The sequence below is a fragment of the Planococcus citri genome, chromosome 3, assembly GCF_950023065.1.
Source record: "Planococcus citri chromosome 3, ihPlaCitr1.1, whole genome shotgun sequence".
NCBI classification, from domain to species: domain Eukaryota; kingdom Metazoa; phylum Arthropoda; class Insecta; order Hemiptera; family Pseudococcidae; genus Planococcus; species Planococcus citri.
The window spans coordinates 43,843,748-43,865,592 of record NC_088679.1 but is presented as its reverse complement, the minus strand read 5'-3'; the positions used below and the strand labels follow the sequence as shown (position 1 = coordinate 43,865,592).

Genomic DNA, 21,845 nt, shown 5'->3' with positions numbered 1-21,845 from the left:
ATTTTGAAAAAAAATGTTCCCAATAATTCATTGTTTTCCCAATAAAACTTTTAGATAAATTATATGCTATCACGCACATCCAAGAGGGCGTATCGAAAAAATATTACGCTTACCTATTTCATTTTCCTCGTTATGTTATCATCGTTAATCCCGTACATTGTATCGCCATACCTGCCTATTAATTAGATTGTTTAGTGCGTAAGTACCTCCACCTGCATCCAAGTTTGTCCTCAAATTTCTTTTCGGTGGTTAATTTAAATGTATTCCATCATATTAGATGAGCTCATTCAAACCCTTTAAAAAAATCAGTTCCATGGCAGTTTTTCCTCAATTTTTTTGTTGGGTAGGTATTTCTTTGAGAATTCAAAAGTTGACGTTTTAAAGCAAGACAAGAGGAAGACTAAGTACTTGCACTATGATGGTATCTTCTATTCAAATTCATTGAAAATACCTAATAAAATCACTTGAAAGTATAGAATCCAAGAAAACAGATCTTAAAATGTAGGTAAACCACTTCCTAAAAGTACGTATCGTAGTTAAACATCTTTCGCTTTCACCGCGTACTTGGGCCCACCTTTAAAAAACATTTTCAATAGGTCTACATTTGTTTTCGATTGGTGGTCACTTTGGATGTGTTGAAATTCGCATTTTGAACAATGTGTGTACACAGAAATAAATAATTCGTTTTATCGAGCTTTAAAAAGCGCTCTACCATGTGTTTCGATTCAATTTTATATTTTTATTGACAAAGCCCTTGTAAAAACAGAGTTTGAAAAATACTCAATTCTGGTTTCCCCGCGTTTACAGTCGGTAAGTATGCCGGTATTATATAGCATCGGTCAATTTATATTGAGATGCCATCATATCACTTTAAAATAAGAAAAGCAAAAATTCAAAAAAAGTTCTCTTCTCCGCAGTATTGATTTTTCTCAAGAGGAATTTTATTATAGAAGGCTCTCTAATACTTAGAAATATGATTTGGTCATTACTGTTTTAGTATCGTAAATTGGTGTTAATGTTGAAAAATCTACTTGTTTGTTTCGAGTGAAGTAAAATACATTTTTCTGTACAAGTGGTAATTTTTTATTGAAATGTGTTCTATGTCACGATGCCACTAAGCTGTGTATAGGCTTAGATAAGTATAATATATTTTCTTCTTAAGGAAACTATATTATTTATGATTTTTTTTTCAAACGATGAGAACAAAAAAAAAAGTCGAGAATTCTACAAAACAATACTTACCTACCTTAATCACGAATGCAAAATTACCTAATTTCAAGTACATACCTATAAACGAAACGTTGGCAGTTTTTTTTTCTTACCCCTCCGTTTTCTGATTAGATAATAAATTAAATTTAGGCAATTGATATTCGGACGGATAGTAAGTCGACTGTGCGAAATTTGTTACAGGGAAATTTGTCGTATGCACGCGAAATCCATTTATTGGATCAGAAATATAGTTAACTCTTTGCAAAATTCCATTTGCATCCACATAGCTGTACCCTCCTCTCGTGATACCATCTGATGTTTTTGTTTCTACTTTGCTGGATGGGCCACCAAAGTACCCGTAACTGTACTGTCCCAGCTCATCCTGAAAACAAATAAAATAATACATAAATAATTTTTGTAATGAGCCCAAGTGTGCTCCAGTCACTATAGCTATCAAATCTACAAAATTTCCCATCAAATGTCTACTTTATATTTTGTAAAGGTTCTTTGGTTTCCTTCAAATTAAATAATTAATAAATAGGTCTTCATCATGATGCCTTTTTGTTAGTTTTTAATAACCACCAAAATTAGTTTTAAAATCGTTGTTCCTTCAAATACCAAGGTATGCATCTATTTCACCCTGTTGAAGCTTTCATTAGCGGTCCCTCATTTTATGATTCAAATTGGATAATCGTGGTACACGTCATGTTGATAAATGCGCTTTAGGCGGTACTTATAGGTATCTATAGCTAAGCAAGTACATATATGTACATTACATACTACATAATGTACTTGCGATAGTTCAAATTAATCTACCTGCGAATGAAATTGCCCATAGACCGGAGATAGCGCTGGTACATTGTAAAACCCCAACGAACCCACAGATATCGCTCCGAGTTCATTTGTATGAAGCGAATAAGGGTTGTAAGAAGATTGGTCATAAGTGTATGTAGGCACTAAAGTAGAAATTGTTGGCCCAGTTTTGCTCAATAACGAGACTGATTTTGCGGATTGTTCTATTGAGACAGTCTGCTCTGTTGCATTTTTCTTGACGGGCGTTACTACTGGCTCTAAATCCGAACTTGACATCGCCAAAGGTACCGCGATATTTATTTCGCTCGGTTCAACGATCACCTGAAATTACAGTTGATGGAAAAAAATTTTAATTCAATGATCAAATTCTCGGATGTAAATTTAATTTTTCTCCGTTAAAAATTAATCCAAGTACGATGTGCATTACTTAGCAGTGGTGTATTTTCCTTAAATCTACTTGAAGTCTGCGTTCATTGTTCATACCTATGTACTTGCTACTTACTTCATTTTGATCTTCATCTTCATCGTATTGATAACTTGGCTGAGCCGGAATATTTGACCCTGAAACTCTGAATCCATTCACATCGTCTGATACATAATTCACTTTTTGAACGATGCCATTTGAATCGACGTATGAGTATGAGCCATGAGTAATTCCGTCAGCTGTTTTGGATTCGACTTTTGAACTTAAGCCATCATTATAGCCGTATGAATATTGACCATATTCATCTTGCGCGTGAAACTGACTTTTGATGCTGTGAAATAAATTCGGTTGTTGCATTCCATACTGTTCGTAGTACGAGGGATAGGTATGATATAGGCTCGGTTTCGCATTTACTACGACTAATAATGCGAGAAGAAAAAGGATCTGAAAAAAGACAGGTGTACATCAAAGGGAGAAGAAATTATCGAGAAATCAAAATTTACCTAAATCTGCATAGTGTCAATTGATTATTTCAGAAGTAAAAATATTCGGGGATGAAAAAAATAAATTCCATTATCAAAAAAATAAAAGCTACAGTTTATTAGGTTTTCGAAATATGTACTATAGGCAGGTACCTACATCGTGCATCATGTTATACCTTGAAACTCAAATGAAAATATTAACATTGCCATAACGACAGTCAAATTGCATGCATTAACGCCCGCCAATAATCCAACAAGTACGAGTATAATTCACGTAAACAAAGTTGCATACCTAGTACCTCTACCTACTACCTACTATACCTACCTAGCTTGTTCTTTTCTTATAATTTTGATAGAAAGCAAGACAAGTTTTGACTTCAGCCCACACCATCGCTCATTCTGTTTCATTCTTGCACGGAAAGAAGCTATTAAATGATAATCAAACATTCATTAAGGTTTTTTTCTTTTCTTTTGATTCGTTTCCTTTTTATTTTTCGCTATATTTTTCAAATACCTGTCTATGACGTTTATAACAATTTTCTTTTGAAAGTTGAATGGCGAGAACTTTATCATTTTTTTCGATATGTACCTCCTAAGTACATTGTTTCAAGATAAATTTGACCAAACCACCCATGATTTTTGGTCACCCTGAAAATTCAAAAAAAAAAAAACGTTCACAGCTTTTTCAACATGCACAGCTGTATTAACTTGATCTTTTTAAAAAATTATCAAAAATGATGAAGAATGGTGTATTATATTTTTCTCAGCAATAGGGTATTAAAAACAAAACAAAAATTTCATCACAGATTTTGAGGATACAAAAATTTTACATGTTGAGAAACTAACAATTTTTTTCTTCTTCTATGCATTACAGATCTTTCAAACCCATTTAATTTCAAAATTTCTACGAATATTTTTTCTGCAGCCTGCAGAAAGATTTAAAAACTTTCTTTGTTTTCTTGTACCTACTTCGATTAATTGTTGAATCATTAAAACTTTGAAACTTAAAAAATATTTACAGGATTTTTTCATACAATTCTTATTGTGCATCGATGTATGGTTTCGATTTGAAAATAAAATTCAAGTGAAAATTGTATATCGAGGAGATAATGAGATTTTTTGAATACTTAGCAAACATCTTTTTTCATTCAAATGTTATGTCATCGAAGGAAGTAACAGCTCGATAGATGCTTGTTCTTGCCGTTAATGTTTTCGCATTACCTACAAGTTGTTTAATATAAGACGAGAAAGTTTTACAACGAAAACTGCCTATAGCGAGGATAAAGTTTATTTGTAAATTGTTGCTGTGAAAAAAGTTGGTTTTTCTGGCCCTAAGTAGAGAACAATAATTATTAGAACACAAAAGGGTAATCACGTAAATGTGCAGTGTGAATAGGTAGGTAGGTAGGTCAGCTTGCTAAATATACAAATAGGTAGTCGGGGGAAAAATTGTTTTTCGACGATCTCGGTTTTTTATTTGCTTAATGTACTCGAGCTTTCTTCCAAAGTAAGACTTAATTCTTCGCATTTTCTTACAGAATAAACATTATTTTTTTGAATATACGACAGGCGATTCAATTCGACCAAAAAAAAAAAAAATCACTGAATAGAACATCTGCTGCTGCGGTAAACCATTCGAGTTTTCAAAGACGCGAACTAGCACCTATAACAGAGTATAAAAGTAGTACTTTTTTTTGTCAAAAAATTGGAAGTCTTTTCAAATATATCTGCGGAGTATATAAGGAGGAAAATACGTGTTTATAAAAAAATACACGTAGGTATATGAATTTTTCTCGAAATATCGACTCTAAATAGAAAAAAAAACTACGATTACGTTTTCATACACTTCAACGTAGGTATACGGCAGTGCAACTTAATATAGTTATTTGATATTTGGTACACAGTACATTACATACCTATATCTACCTACCTCTAGACCTAGGTATTAGATCTAACGATGATATAAAAAAAGAAGTATGTTAATAATTTAAAAATAGAATAGCAAACCGGTCAAGCACAAACGTATAAAATTTTAACATCACTGAAACGCTTTTAATAGAAATCAAACCATATCATGAACCTTAGAAATTGTTAACATCTCTAAGAATACCGTCAAATAAGAAAACAAAACTGCAAACGTACGTCACATATGAAAAGACTTTTATGTTTTAACTACTCTTAAGATATCCCACGTTGTGAAGCCTTCTGTACGAATAAATCGATTTTTATGGAAGAAAACAATGATTTTTTTTCTACTAGGCTGTATCATATCGTATCGTACATTGGTATGATTTACAGCTAAACTTTGATCGCGGTCATTGAATGGAGCAGTTTTTATCGTTCCGTTTGCCAAGATTTGCCGCTCGGTAAATGGTTTTATCAGTATCACGCGTCGTTAAAAATTATATCTTTAAATTTTGTGAGAACTATATGAATTATTCATAATAATACGAGTAATGCATGCGTCTGCTTGCCTATGGTATCTTAATGATAATATAAGTACTTCATTAACGAATCACTTAATTCCACTTATACTTCCTAACTGTATTAAAATTTATAGCATTAATTGAACGTTACGTTTAATGTATCTTAGGCATCTTCATTTCCCTTCAGTAGGCTACTTATACTCCAAGTTTTACATTACGTGTATTCTCGTATCAGCTAACTTATTCAGCGAGTACCTAGAACTAAGTATTACATACATCTACGTGTGTGAAAAATATAATGAAAGATGAAAAAAATTTACGAACTACTCGGTTTTCAAATTTCAGGGTACCTACAAAATAATTTAAAATTTGTATAATTTTGTTGTAGATAATTAGGTACCTACGTAGGTACTTACGAGTAGATTCAAGTAGTTGAATAGGTATAGGTATTACTCACATTTGTTTCCTAGTTTATTATTTTTAAAATTCGAATTTGTTTCACTTAAAAACTTTAAGGTAGTCACAAGTGGGAAAAAAATGAAAAGTCAAAAAAAAAAAAATACAATAAAGTTAATGCTTTTAGTACGTAGTGATAAATTCGCAATTTAAACACCAACACACTAAGATGGTAAATAATATTGGTAACCTCCTATTTTTGGGAAAATCAAAGGAAAAACGGTATAAATATTAATAACTGAAAGTACTTAAATCTGAAATAAAACAGAGAAAAAGAAAAAAAAAGTATTTGTGATAGAAATGTAGGGAGACTACGATACACATCTAATACATTTTTTTTTAAATGTCATAATATTGTGCTTGGGGTTTGTAAAATCTTATTCAGAAAGGAAATTTTGTGTTGTGGGTAGGAGAGTAATAAAGTATAAATACTTAAGTAAATATCATCTTTTTTGGTTAAAATCTTGACTTTGAAAAAAAAATAATCAGCCTGAATGATATTTGGACAAAAAATCAACATCTAGGTATAGGAAATATACCTACCAGCAAGTAAATACTTAGATAATCTTTTTTGATTTTTCCAATATTGGAATCTTCATAAATAATTTTTAGTCGTGAATTTTGCGCCTTTCCTAGGTACATATTGCCCGATCGAACAAGAGTTTTGCAAAAAAAAATTTAAAAACTTATCCCAAAAATTTCATAGGGGACGAAAAATCTGTTATTAGTTCGAAAATGCAGTTTCATGGTTAAATTTCAACAACAATCACTCTTCAAAATTCAATTTTGATTGTAGTTACAATGGAAAATATACCTACGAGTATGTTTAAAGGTGCAAATTTTTTAGAAAACAGTGTCAAATGCAACAGAAAGAAAGAACGAAAGAGACGTAATTGGTCAGCCAAGGCCATAAGGTGGTTTGCATTATAATACGAAAATCTCACATTTTCTTTATCATGTTTTAGATTTAAAATTTTCATAATTAGGTAGATACAAAAAAATTTACAAAGTTTAACAATAGTTACTCTAGTGAACAATTCTGTTCTGATGATAATTCAGACAGAAAAAGTGATGATGGAAGAAGTGCGTGGCATCTCCCTCAGCCCTCTTGGCTCTTCCCTTCATATCGTTATAAGCACCCATTTCCTGATCTTTGATCATCCGATATTTGGGTTTCTGAAATGGTAGGATGAAGAGCAGAGGGGGATATTCCAAAAAAATACCAAAATTATTTTGTAAATAATTGCCAAGTATTGAAGCCTTTTCCGTCATTTCAAAAAAAAAATGTACCCCACCTATATTTTTATTTGACTACGTGGTAAGTATTTTGTTGAAATGGCAATGCATTGAAGTGGTGTAGGCATAGTTTCCTCAATAAAGTAAATGAATCAGTGAGAACAGAAAGGGACCAAGTCACAATTTCGGATTTTCTTTTTTCACGGATATGTGGGTTTTGAAATACGGCGGATCGACTGGTGAAGATTTCCGCAAAACTGCCGGGAAAGTGGTATTTGGGTGCAGAAAAGAGCCGGGTCCGCATTGATGACTTTTTTGTTGAATTTTTTAAATACCTTGAAAATAACTAACATTTTCGAGAAGACCATTTTTTGAAATTCGAGTTCATATCTGTACTGAAAAAAGACGAAAAAATTAACAACTTCGGCAAAAAGTTTTACACCTCAAGAGGTTTTTGGTCAATTTAAACGAGATAGCAGTCTAAGTGATGTACTTAGATGTAGAATCAATCCCCATTCGTGCCCGAGCAATTTCAAGAGAAATTTTGGCAATTGAGTGCAGAAAGGGTGTAAGTTCCATTTGTTTAGGCAGCAGCAACGCCGGCGCACGTGAATATTTTTTTTCGAAACTGTGCTAAAAATTGTGTCTTGGGGTTTTTTTCTTTTTCAATGTCCTTAAGCATGTTTACCAAAAATTTTTGATTTTAGAATAAATCAGTTTTTTGTTATTCCTGAAAAATGCGAAAATGGACTTAGCCCCTTTCTGTTCTCACCGATTCAAATATTAAGGCTCAATTTGCATACATTTAAAAAAAAAAGAATTTTCACCTAAAATAAACAAATTAGGTAGGTATAACTTAGCATGGAATCCTAATAAATTTCACTAAAATATCTACTAATCATACTTTAAGGATCATTATTGAGCAAAAAAATGAAAGTTCATGTTAAATTTTAGAGAATTGAGAATTAATCGATTTATTTTTGAAAATTTGATATAATTTCAGTCATTCATTGCTTTTTTTATTATTTTTTTAAAAATCAAACTTGACATCTAAAAATCTGCTGTCAGAGTCAACAGAATCGGAAATGTCAAGAATCGAACAATTTGTCAAAATTTTTCAAAGACGAGCGTTATGTTAAGAAACTTATGCGGATTTTCCAAAGTCTGACGTACCAAATGTCAAAAATCCATAGCAATTCTTTTTCAAATTTTTAAAAGTCAGCGTGACGTAGATCAGCTTTACTCAAATTTCAGACAGGCTCTCCATCCAAAAATATAGGTATATCCATATCAAAAAAAGGGAGGAGGGAAATGAAACAAAATGAAAACACGTCTCAGAAAACGACTCAAAAATTGTTAGTACCCCAAGCTCGAATGCGTCGTATACAAGTTCGTGTAGAAAAATATTCCAAACTCGGATTTCTTCCATTCACCTAGGCTTTTCGGACAGAAAGTTTTCATAAAAACTCATTTAGGCTTTTTTTCTCCCTTTGGAAGGGGGAATTCGAAATCGAATGTGATGCAAAGGAAAATTGTTATCAGATGTATTTTCGCTGTTTCTCAAAAAATACTACGAAACTTCGCGCGATGTTAGCTCTCTCGTAAGAAAAACTTTCGTTTCAAAGCTTGTTTTCCAGAACATAAACCAAAAGTTCATTATATATTCATACTGGCTTTCCGCAATATTATCCTACAACTAACCCACAACCGCAAAGACTTTTTTTTTTTATAATTCTCATGAAATAAACATGTGACATCATCTGATTAAAATTCATGCCGAACGTGCTCTTTTTCTTTGGTCGCGCAATTCCGTCTGATGCCGCGAAGACAGTTCGAGTGGTGTAAAAATTGCTCCCCTTCGTGAAACCGTCAACAACAACGAGGAGTTTGTAAATTTACAAATTTTAATTGTATTTAAGATCTTGCAATTCAATTTAAAGGTTACATAATTTACCGAAGGTATGGTAGGTACCAGCTATACGATGATTCAACATGTTGAAATTTTCCAAAGTTGACGTAAATTTCGAGTTTTGTTTGTTTGCCTATTTCATTTTTTTACTCGTCCTATTTCCGTTCAATGTTGGTTTTTGTTTGGGTGCAAAGTTCTGGTTGAATATGCCTAATTAGCGAACGTTTTCGTTGCACCGGAAGAAATTTTATTAAATTCGAATGCAATTTTTAGAAATGAAAATATGTAATTAGAATAGGTAGGTGTCATTTTGAACAAAAAATAACTTTCAAAGATGTAGGAAGGTGAAAATCAAGAACTTACCATTTTTGAAATCAGCATTAAATATTCACACCCTTATAATTATTCACTCTTATGACAAGGAAAAAACGTTAGGTAATTCATGAAAAAATATTTCATTAAGAAAAAAATATACGTTGGTTCTTTAACGATTGTAATCGCACAACGGCTTATTACGTAAGAGTACGTTATCACATTGTTGTACCATGAAATAGAATAACCTCCCCAGTCTTCTCCAACCAGTTTTTATTGACCGAGACATTGAATGACCTCGCACTATACCTTCGTTTGCTCCAGCTATAGATAAAAGTTTAAACGAATTTTGCAGAATTTGTACAATTAATGATTTTAAAAAAATAATTCCTCGGGGATTAATTCTTTTACGATCTGTAGATTGATTTTTTTTCATCATTTGCATAATAAATGAAAGAACCGCGTAAGCACGCGATTTTTTGCATCTTGGTAAAATTTAGGTATTCTCTTGAAAAGAAGATGAAATTTTTTTCTATAAAATATGCTTCCAATAAATGACGAAGCCAAAATAGCTCAAGGTACGTATACAATTTTTGTTTCAATTTTAAGAAAAGAATCTAAATCTCAGCTTCATTATTCTGCTCGTTGCAGAATAAATAGGTACCTATCTAATTGCAAAACAATATTGCCTAAGGGGGACGAGAATTTATCTTATTTGAAAGTTGTAGAAAAAAGAGTGATCCTCGTTCAAATTTTTGGCGCTTTCAAATTGTATCTGAGTAAGTATACGTTTTCCACTGAAAAAAAATTAAACGCAATCTCATTTACCTAAGTATACTTCGCTTGTAAATCGTTTTTTAAGAAACTGAAAACTGTTTCCATTATTTATTTTTTTTTAAAAATGAAATTTTTCGATTTTTTGATATTGGCAATAATGACTAGAAAATTGGCACAACTGCAGCGTTCCAAAATACCTAAGTATGTACTTCATAATTTCAGGAATGATATATTTCATTATTTCGGCCTAATTCAGTATTTTGAAATATGAAAAAAATGATTTCAAAACACGAATTTATCTAAAAATAAGCGATTTGGAAGTTTTCAAATTGCTCACTAGAATCCTAAATGTGATCTTGGATTTTAACAGCAATAGCATAGATGGACGCAGACTTTTTAAGTAACTGCCTAATTTCATTTGGAACTTGTCCATTTTTGCCAAAACAGGTTGTGTAGATGTAGGAGCTAGAGCGAATAAAGCACGATTTTTTCGAAAATTCCTTCTCTTCGACGGCCCGTACTTCCCCTCCAGAGACATCTTGGGTGCTAAAATTTGTTCTGGGTAATTTTCAACTCAAAATTAAGGTCGCTCCTGAATTTGGTCAAAATCCGATGACACTTCTTTCGCAATTCACCCTAATCTACACACCTTGGTACCTCAAAATGATCGAATACAATGAAAAGTTTGTGAAAATCATTTCAAGAAATGGTTAAGAATTTATAAATATCATGTGACACGTTGCAAAAATTGGTTTAAAAAACAATTCAAAAATTTGATTGGGCCTGTATACCTCGTGTAATTGATAAAATTTTCATGAAAAATACATTTTATGACGATTTCTGACAATTGTAAACAGATTTTCATGTTTCTTTTCAAGTACCATAGGTATACCTTCACAATCTTTCAAAAATTTTAGTCATCTTCTTATCATTTTGATCCATTTAGTTGATTCGAAATCGGAGAAGAATCTAAAAACACATAATTAAGCCATGTGTAAACGCCGGACATCGTTTTTCAATTTTAACGAGTTTTTGAAAATTCAAAGACATTCTTCGAAAAAATAAAAATTTGATCAAATTGCAGTAAAAACCTTGGAATTGGTCAATATACCTGGTTACCTAACCTGTTTTCAATCACCTAAGTAGCTATAAATAGATTCTGGTAGTTTCGAAACGTTCAGGGAGCTTTCCAGTAGATATTTGCCAGTTCCAATTTTGAAATTTTCTCCAAATGAAAAATTCCTAATTTACGAACGCGTTAAAGTAGGAAAGCTGAAATTTGATTAATTACCCTACATTTCAAGTTTAAAATTGATCAGTGATTCTTCTAATCTTTCTAAGAGCCGTTTATAGTTTTCAAAATTTTCAGTAGGTAAGTATTGGGGGGGGGGTGCATTAAAATATACACGTACATACTCAGCCAAAATCAATCAAAAGGGTACCTAACTAAATCAATAAATAGGCGTTGAATTCCGTTTTTCCTCTTCTTTTGGACATTTTTCCAAAACTTAAAAATGCAAAAATCTGCCAAAGAGCCCAGATATACCTCAAAATTTAACCAATCAATGCAGGTAGTTCAAAAAAAAAATGCATAAACCAAATTTAAACTCTCTACCTCAATTTAATTGATTTACGTGTTTTTAACGCTTTTTCGAGTTCGAAAAGTTTTCCGTCGGTTGAAAAGCTTCTCTTTTTGATAAAAAAAAAATGGTTCAAAAATGTTATGAATTTATGAAAGAAATTGAATTTGTTATCCTGGAAATTCTCATTGATTAGTCGAATTAAAAGTAAAATAAGGTTGAGGGGTCTAATTTTAACATAGACGAGGGAAGTTGTGTATTTTTTGGGCACTCAAAATTAATGATAAAAACGCCTTTTTTTCACACGTAACGAAAGTGATTTTCAAAATGCGTTGTTAGTTAGTAGGTAGGTATAATGTGCATATAAGAACTTACATAGAAAAAGATGTTCTAAAATTTTAGCTGCCCAAACCCAATCACTTGCGCAACTATTTCCGTTATTTTTTTATTGTCAAAATTTGACCTTTAAATGACTGTAGGTACCTAATGTAAATGTGACCGGAAAAGCATTTTTTTCTGGAATAATTAATATGGTAAGTTAGTCATTTGATATTTTTTTTTAAATCGATGTATACAATTTTCGGAATTTGGAAACAAATTGTCTTTTCATGAGTTCAAAAGATTATTCTCTTTCTAATACGTAAGTATATTTACTTTCGTAGCCTAGATACGAGTAGCTGACTACATAGGTACCTACTAATTTAAATAAATTTGAACAAATGAATATTCCAAACCCAAGGTAACTTAATAGGTACCTAATGAAATTTGGAACTTATCACATCACCAAAAACAGCCATCCTATATGGCACATCTGATCAATCTGTTACATCGCTCTACGCAAAGAAATACAGTAGGTACTCGTAAATTCCAATTCCGCAGAGATCATTCGTCCGAACGATTGATGGTACGTAGACGTACTACACACATAGGTTAGGTAGGTTCCAAGTAGCTTGGCAATAGGTACGTAAAAATTATTTTTCAACAATAACTCAACATAGTGAACTTTTTCGGTCATAATTCATTGGTTATTGTACTAGATAGATCTTTTATCTAGTTTTATCAATTTATCGTACTCCTACCCCTCTAATAATGAGCTATTACATTTGGTATGTCCGCAATGTTACAAAAAAAAGAGTTAATACCTCCTATTGTCGTTTTGATGGAATTGATTTTGAATCGTGTTCCGCACGAACGTGTACACACGTTCGTATTCGGCATAGGCCATATATACGAAAGAAGGCGCTTTATGTATCGTACCTACAAATCTTCGCCGCTCAAAATAAAATTTGTACACAGGATGAAAATCGTAAAAATTTTGTAATGGATTTGCTATCGTACTTCTACACTTGGTCACATGTTAATCCATTAATGTCCTTCTTTTGGATAAGCAAATGTTTGCTACACTTAGACCTACTCGTACGTACTTCGTATCTATAAGGTAAAAGTAAGATGCGTCAAAATCAATGTTAGTAACTCTCAAGTTTTAACTACGTAGGTATTTCAACTTTGGAGAAGTCGTTCACCTTTGCTGATTGAAACACCGTGTATCATTTTCACTCTTGTTGCAGTTCAAAAAGTTTTTTTTTCGATATTTACCTAATTTTAAAATAGCTCTTTATGCTCTCTTCCGCCCAAAAACACAGGATTAGTAGGTACTTATTGATTTAAATGTTCTCAAATGATACATATATCGTTGCATAAAAATAATTTGACAAACGTACCACAAAAAATTTTAATTTCAACAAATATTTCACTTTTTTTTTTTTTTTTTGAATCAGAAAGTTACGAAATGTTGAAGTAAAATAGAGAAAGAGAGTTATAGGATCAAGTTCGGGACCAACATTTTTTGCCACATTCTTTTTACGTCATTTTACAACTTTTCTCTGAACGCACTTTTCTCTTTAACTTTTCGAAAAAAAAAGCAACAAAAAAAATGACAAAAGTCTTAATAGTCGTATTGTAAAGAACATGTTGAAAGTCTACCAAATTTTTTAGCTGTCAATAAGTTATTTATTTTTCGATTTATGAACTGAACTGAAAAAATATCATATATTGTACATTGGCTAGAAAAATAGAAAATAGTTACATATTTTAAAATAAGTATGCGTACCAAACATTTATTGACCTACATACCTATCTACAAGTTGAAAAATGAAAAACGTAGGTAGGTGTACTAAATTAAGTAAAAACAAGAGAACAAATTAAATTAAAACTTTAACCTTTATACCTCCGGTTCGTTTATGCGAATTTCGTTGTAAACTTTTCCTTCATTTAATCTAAATTGTGGATTGTCTTGCGTATATAAATAGGTTCATCCTTCGGCAAGCTGTGAAATTTTAAAATTTTGCAAACAGGTAACATATGCTCATTGGGAAAAAATCTCAATTGTAAGAATTGTAGGTACGTATTTTATCGCTCCTAAAGCGCGTAACTTTATATTTTCAATTTAAATTTTCTACAAGTGGAAAAAAAAACATTTGGAAATTTTTCATTTGCATATACTAAGAAAAACGTTTGAAAATTTATTCGTACAAAATGGCGGTCCATTTAAGTGAACTGCTGAATAATTTATTAGTTTTTAAGCGTCTATCCTCTTATTCAGATATTTGGTAAATTAGTTTGGAATTTTTATTTCATTAAAATAAACTTTAATATAAATTTTTGTTAATTTTAAATAAAGAAAAGGTAAATATGTAGAATATGCTTGTAGGTATACTTTGATATTTTCATTCTTCATTTCAACCATTTAAAAGAGAAAATATCAAACAAAAATCACACCTACGTAATTAGAGACGTACGTAGGCCATCTAGAACGGCAAATAATAAAAAAGAAAAAGACTCGTCTATATAAGGATTGGTTATAGGTCTAGGTATCCAGTATTATCCACCGACAACACTATAGCGGCAGGGGTGGAATGTTAAGATAGAATTTACGCGAATGATAAATTGATACGTACTAAAAGGAAATTGAGTAGAAAGATTGGAAATGTAAAAATAACTCACAATCAGTCATTTCCGAAACACCACAAGTCCTTGTACCTATAATAATAGGGACTTATGGTGTTTCAAGCTTCAAAAACGACCGAGCCATGTTGGAATTTTATGGTTTCTATCAATTCTGCCCTTCTTTACTTTTTTTTTTTTTTTTTTACGTGGTCGGTCGGTTAGTTAAGCTAACAAAAATAGCGAGGAGGATTTCGCGCTTAGAAAGTTTAAGAGTGTTCAGATAAGGGACATTATTGAACAATAATAAAGGTTGGTTTGTGTAAGTGAGGAAGTGAGGATATGTATATCAAATCAAAAATTCCGACATGTAATATAAAAGACACTTCGTGTTGATCGCCCTAAACCATATTACATTAGGATCTGAATAAATTTACTGAAAAAGTATCTTTCGCTCAATACAATCAACTTTTCAATAGTTATAGGTATTAGGGAAAAAGTGTAATACAACTTAAGCCTACCTACTGATACTACAAATACATACCTACTAAACTGGGTAAATGTTGAATGCTCGTTAAACACTGCTATCATTGCTAAATGGGTGGATATGTAGCAGAGTCCTGCACGGTATAGTTAAAAGTTATCTGCGTTAGTCGGGTGTCGTGTGCGGTAAGCTACCAAATATAACTCATCCAAAAGCAGTTATATTAGCGTTAGCCTATGCGGATAATTTTGTAGTTAAAATGACTAAACTACCTGCGATTATACCGCGCTCTTATCGGAAATGTAATGTTCGATTCTGTCTTATCTGTTTGATGAGTCACCAAAATGTATTGTTGAGACACCAGAGAACCGAATGCGGTTAACGTATGGTTATTAACCTAACTTACCGCTGGTTGCGCGCGCCGACAAAAGTAACTGCAGTTTGTAACCTGTAGTTAAATTAGCCGATAGCTCCGGCGGTTATCCGGCTATTTTAACTTAACCGTGCAGTACTCTGATATGTAGCTAAAGCTATCAACAGTGCCATGCCAGCAAACTCGTAGCTGTAACGTTTTGTGTACAGAAGTACGTAGTGATTTTGTGCTTGGTCTGTAATTCCACTTCCTTCCTCATACTCTTATTTTCAAAAGGGATACTTACCTAAGTCAAAAAATGCAACGTTAATAACAATAGACAGCTTCAGTTGTTCATACATATTCCCATATATTCAATTTCCAAAAAAATGTGCTTTTAATTTTTGTAAAATTAAAAGAAAAAAGTTGTTACATTTCATATCAAAAGAATAGTAACCCCGAAGATTCAATCAAGAAAATGGAATTTTTACTACCTACCTCGTTTTGAGGCCATGTCACCAATTTGGTGCTAGTCAGATTCCTTCCAGTTTTGAAATCAATCACCCTTTTTTAATGGATTTTATGAAAACTTTTTTGAGAATTTTTCGACCCATCTCCAGTTAGGTATTTTTGGAATATTAAGCAAATCTACCCTCAAGTTAGGCAATGTTTCCAGTAAAACACTTCTATAAAAGTATCATTATCATCAGATCACACTGTTTCCCAAGAAGCCTGCAGTAAATCAAGCAGGTGCCTATTTTATTTATAAGATCTTACAGCTGCGAAAGAATTTATTCTTCCGACGCCCCAAAATCTTTCAAGTCCATATATTTTTGTGATTAACCCAGGTAGCCAGGCAGGTAAGTAAAGTATATTTCGTACATACGAGTATGCTGGAGTCGTATATAGGTTCTGAGTAGAGGTACCCACTACCCACTCGTAAGCATAATATTGAATTTCATCGCAGACTATAGTCGTAAGTTTGTTTTTGTTATCGTTTATAGTCGAGAAGAAGAAAAGCGCGCAATAGATATATATTCTAAAATTATTACGTTGCGGTTATATTATACGAAAATGTAATAAAAATTTTTAATTATACGCTTTCCTTCAGGTATATCGTGGTGTGTTAATTACGTTTGAATTTTGATGAACGTTTTATAGTTTATAAGGCCTTCGTTAACGTTTATTCGTGGAGCCTCGTTTGTTGGAAATTGAATTTCATTTATCGTCGACTTCATCACACGTACCCATTTTAAAACCATTTAAGTACGTGAATTTTTCACAGATCGAATCAAAAGTTCTGAGGTAAAAGGCGCAGCAAAAGAACTGACTCCAGAAACAGGGTCTGAAAAATAAATAGGTCTGGTATATTATAGTCTTTTTTCTCATACGGGGTAGATATGTACCTGCATTCGGGTGGATTGCGGGGAAAAAATTAAAAATTTGTTGACCAAATTCAGCAGAGACCTTCCTTTAGAAATCAAAGCCACCCAAAAAATTTTTTAGCTCCAGAAGTACTCCTGGAGGAAAGATATGAGTAGGTACCCGAAAAAAATCGTGATTTTTTCGCTTCAGCCCCTACTGACTAAGTAGCTGTTTTGAAAAAATTGTCCAGTTCCAAAAGATGAGTATTTGAGATTCTTAAGACCCAATAAGTCCCTTTTCAAGATTTTACTAAAGATTGAAAATTTACAATTTTTTTATTGAGTAAATTTGTGCGTTGAAAATGTTTTCTTCTCGAATAATAATTGCGCATTAATTAGGCCAAAACATTGGAAGATATCATTTTTAAAACTAACGGAATATTTCTGAATACCTACAGCGATTCCAATTTTATGGTTTCCATTTTCAAAAATGAAAAAAAAAATAGGTAGGTACATACATAGGTACCTAACCAAAAACTTATCAAATGTTTTCAAGTTTGACTCTTTAGCATTTTTTTCCTTTTTTTCTCTTTTGATTTTTCAAATTCTTTTCCTCATCAATATCTATGTAATGTTGGTCAAAAAATACTCGAAAGATTCACTTGGAAATCGGTCCAAATGTAGATAAACTCGTAAAACAGATCAAAAATTAGTCACAATTCGATTTTCAGCTGCCCAAAATAATTTCCCTGCCTTCTGGAGAAACTAAAAAATTCTAAAGAAATCAAAATTTGCGCGTGTTGAGGTGTTGATAGTTTCAAAACCAACTTTAATCATTTTTACTGAATAAATACGTGCATTTCTTGTTTGTTATTGGGGGGGGGGGGGGAGGATTTCAGGATACCTATGCTCTTTCCAAAAATCGAGGTCTCGTTCAATAAGCGAAAGCTAACAGCTCGAGAGGATCCTTTACAAGATGCTTTGTGATATAAAAGAAAATCCAATTGATTATTAGTTGAATTCTGAAAAATTGATCATCACCCCTTCTCCCTTAGTAAGTAGGTACCTACCTACGTATTAAAACGCCTAATTTGTGCTGAAATCTTGAAAATTCTTTTTTTTTCACTCTCAATAAATATATTTGAACATTCTGCATTTACTTACGCAAAAGCAAAAAAAAATCACCAAACTGAAGCTAAAAAAATGCGATTTCTATTTAAATGCGGAACCTGCTCGTTTTTCACATGATACCTACTCTACTTTCTTTTCAAAAGTGACGCCTGCCTCCATTTCATTAATTTGAATAAGATAGTCACTGACAAAGAAATTAAAGACATTGAAAAAAATAACCGTACCTAATTAAAATATAAATTATGATTTTTCGCTGATAAAACTTTCGGATAAACTTAGTCAAAGTATTAATTGAAAATATGGAAATTTTATAACTTGTTGAGACCTTTATTGCTGCGAATGATTTATTTTTCTACAATTTGAATATGTATCAAGTTTCCGATCAATGGTTTATTTTAATTTAATTAATAATTTTTTTTAAAAAGAATTTACGCTAAAATCGTTGATGATATAAAATTCAATGTGGAAGCATTGAATGAAGTATATATAGGCATATTACACGAGAAGAATAAAGAAAAATCAAAAAATGAAAATAATATTCATAAAGCAGCGTAAACCTCTATAAAAGAATTACTTTACTTACATTTTGTGTGTTATGAAAACAAGCTATAAAATAAATACAGTTAAGAAGATTGATGGTGACGTTGACGCGGTACAAGGTGAAATAAAACTTAATGGAATTAACGAATTCGGTGTCTTGGAACTCCGGCCAGTTGAATTTAATCTTATAGTTGGCCGTTAAATGATAGAAGAAAGTAGGCACCTAACTAAAAATTGAAATTTTATATTTTCAAATCAGTGCCTAACTAACGTGATTGATAAAAAAAAAAAATCATTTCATAAATGCCTAAGCTACATTTTTAATGCTTGGGTATATAAAAAGAAATAAAGCGGTACCGAACCTGCATTTATTACGTCAACACTTTGCAAAGTATAATTTACCTATCGTGATTCAAAATTTTAATAAAAGGATATCATATTAATTGTGAGGCTTGAGGTATTTTCAAGATAATCAATGAAGAAATTTCAGTTGCTTTAGGTGGAATAGTGACTTACTTATAGTGTTGAAAATTCGCTTCAAAATCACTGACTAATACTTACCTACCTACCTACCTACCTTATTAAAGAAATATTTGTATTATTTCACGATCATCGCACATTTTCATTTGAAGTATTAGTTTTCATGAAGCAGTGTTTTCTGAAACACGAAAGCTTTGAAATCAATGATTGTACATACCTACCTATACTAGCAATTTATAAATTCAAAGGTTACCTACGAAAATTTCAAGCCAGCATCAAATATGCCAGTCATTACTTCTGTTCGTCGGTAAAGGTGATTAAAAATTTTCTCAGCTCCATCCTACCAATTCCTCACAATAGAGGGCGTTTTCAATTTTAATAAAGAACCGTGCGAAAAAGTAATTTAAATTACGTTTCTCATTTGTTGACAGAAATCAGTTTTTGCAATTATGGGTAAGGCGAAGGATTATTTCAATTTCATGTCATCTAAATGTCGTAGGCGTTCAGTATACCAAACCAGAATCTTTTTTAAACAGTAAAAATAGGTCTTTTTACGAATATGTATTACGATGAGTACCTATATATACTAAGTGGTAAATGTTATTACAAAGGAAACAAACGCTATTATTATTGTTTTCTAAAATAATATGGTACAAACAGAGGCAGTAGCCTGAACACATCAGAAGTGAATTTCAAAGTGATGGGAAGATCAACGCTATCACATAACATCTCTTTTTGTTCTATTTTTCTCTCCATTTTTCGAGTTGTTTATATTTTTGCCTCAATTTTCATCGCAAAATCCTATTATATTTCTCACTTCTATATACTTTCAAGATGTACGTAGAAAGGCGATATCTGTTACTATTCTCATCGCAGGCCAAAAAATCAATGTCTAGAAAATCCTCCGTAAAATTATGTCACTGCTCATTTCATTCGAGGTACTCGTACCTAAGTATTTATTACTCGTACGCAAGTAAGCTGACTACTCGCAGTGCACATAATGCATTTCTGCGTAAGTCTACCAACAAATGTAGGTAGGTACTTGTACTTATCAGCTTATAATCTAGAAAATAAATATAGGTAAGTAAGCCTAATCCACGGCTGGAGTTGAATTTGCTTTTATTTTTCGATATTTTTTTTCAGCTTACTCGAAACTGTTTGAAAGAATAAAGTTTCATACGTTAGACATGTACGAATCTGTCAACTAGAATTCAAGTAACATGAGGTTTGCACTCGTCAAGGTTGACACAAGCTACACTATGAAACTCGACACCAGAATACATCACTTTTCTGTATGTACCATAATTCTCCAGATTACAGAAGAAAAATTGAAATTTGATCAAAATACGGTTCTGGTTCTAAAATGAAAAAAAAAAAAATCATTTGCTTACAAAGTAAACATTCCAGTAGGCTAGGCATATAATTATCTCACTGCTACTGCTCGCAAATTATTTATATTGCAATAAAAAAAGTCATTTCGGCGGTAAGTAAGTACATTGAAAATATTTTATGGCAGTGCGAATATACTTACGCTAGCGGTGAACTAATAAATTTCAAATCGTACGTTATCTTTCCGCATAAACTGATTTACATGGGCTTTTTGTTAACAGGATATAGTCGTTAAGTGCTGTTTTATTAAAAGTTGCGGCTTCCAATTCTTCAACAACGCAGCTTGTAGAGAGGTAACTATAGGTACCTATTTTTGTGCGATTTCAACGATAATTTTGTAAAAGTTGCTAGTCTTATGATTTCAACTTTTATTCATGAACTTTTATCACGTAGGTATATAACTATACAAGCTAGATACCTACCACGGGTTACAACGAGTTGAAAAGTGCCTACCTCAGGATGATGGATTTATTTCAAAACAAGTTCCAAATACTTACATATACCTACGCTACTCGTTCATTTACCGCAATTCTTCGATATCAATGAACCAAAAGTATAGGTGCCTCTGCCTACCTCAGCGTATACTTTAGGTCAATAAACAGCCGTAATAAGCGGAACGAATGTCACTCGTTTTCTTATATTAATTTCATTTTCCGTACACTGATTCATTGTACTTACCCGTAATACCGTATTCATTTCCCATAAATCACCGCCAATTTAGTACAGATTCAAAATTTAATAAGGATATTGCGAGGCAAAACATCACTCTGTGAAAGGTGTCCCCTTTCTAGAGAGAACATCGACGATCATGAAGGGTTTACAACTTACAAGCCGGTCCCGAAAGAAAAAACAGAAGATGGATAAGTTGTCTATCTTGAAAAATGAAGGGGCAAGTGCCTTTTTTAAAAGAAAAAAATGTTCATCACGATGCCATAAAATTTCAGGTGCTGGAATAATTTTCTATGAATAATTTTTTAAAATCAAATTCGGGACAAAAATACAAAAAAAAACAAACAAATTTTACCAAATAAATCACGAAAGGTATTTAGTATGTATGTACATACATATGTAGCATGTACCCTGATTTCGATGCACTGGATCGAATGAGAACGGGTTTGAACTTTTTTGAGAAGTTTTTGGAACCTAGAGTAGGATTTGAAATGTGAAATCTCCACAACATTTTTCCGAACGAAGTTTGAAAGCTTTTACATTACTTTATATCCCAATTTTAACATGTTGAGTCAATTTCTTTCAGATACCTACCTAGTTTCAAGTCATTTTGACACCTTCGGCTGCAAACGTATTTTAATAAAAACTGCCTCAATCAACTTTAGCGCATAACACTACGATTGGAGTTTGTTTGTGACCCATTCGATCGGTTAATACTCCGTTTTTAAAATCGATTCCTGCAGGTTTGAAATCTCATATTTCTCCAGCGATTTCGTAGTTAATTTTAAAATTTGGAAAACTCATATCCGCATCGTTTGAGTCAAAAAATCTGAAATTCAGTACATATTTTCGAAATTCCGAATTAAATG

General features: G+C 32.2%; 1 protein-coding gene across 3 annotated transcripts; it reads right to left on the bottom strand.

Annotated features, from left to right (window-relative positions):
• Positions 1-718: 718 nt before the first annotated feature.
• Positions 719-9,499, bottom strand: LOC135839221 (uncharacterized). Of its 3 annotated transcripts, none has more exons than XM_065355148.1 (4): positions 9,319-9,499; positions 2,525-2,890; positions 2,026-2,343; positions 719-1,591 (listed from the first exon to the last, which is right to left on the bottom strand). In XM_065355148.1, the coding sequence occupies exons 1-4, from the start codon at positions 9,334-9,336 to the stop codon at positions 1,319-1,321; spliced, it is 975 nt and encodes a 324-aa protein (XP_065211220.1). In that variant the 5' UTR covers positions 9,337-9,499; the 3' UTR covers positions 719-1,318. The 3 variants fall into 3 exon arrangements, with proteins under 3 accessions (XP_065211220.1, XP_065211221.1, XP_065211223.1); XM_065355149.1 differs by lacking the exon at positions 9,319-9,499 and adding an exon at positions 4,859-5,112; XM_065355151.1 differs by lacking the exon at positions 9,319-9,499 and adding an exon at positions 4,845-4,863.
• Between the last annotated feature and the right edge of the window lie 12,346 nt (positions 9,500-21,845).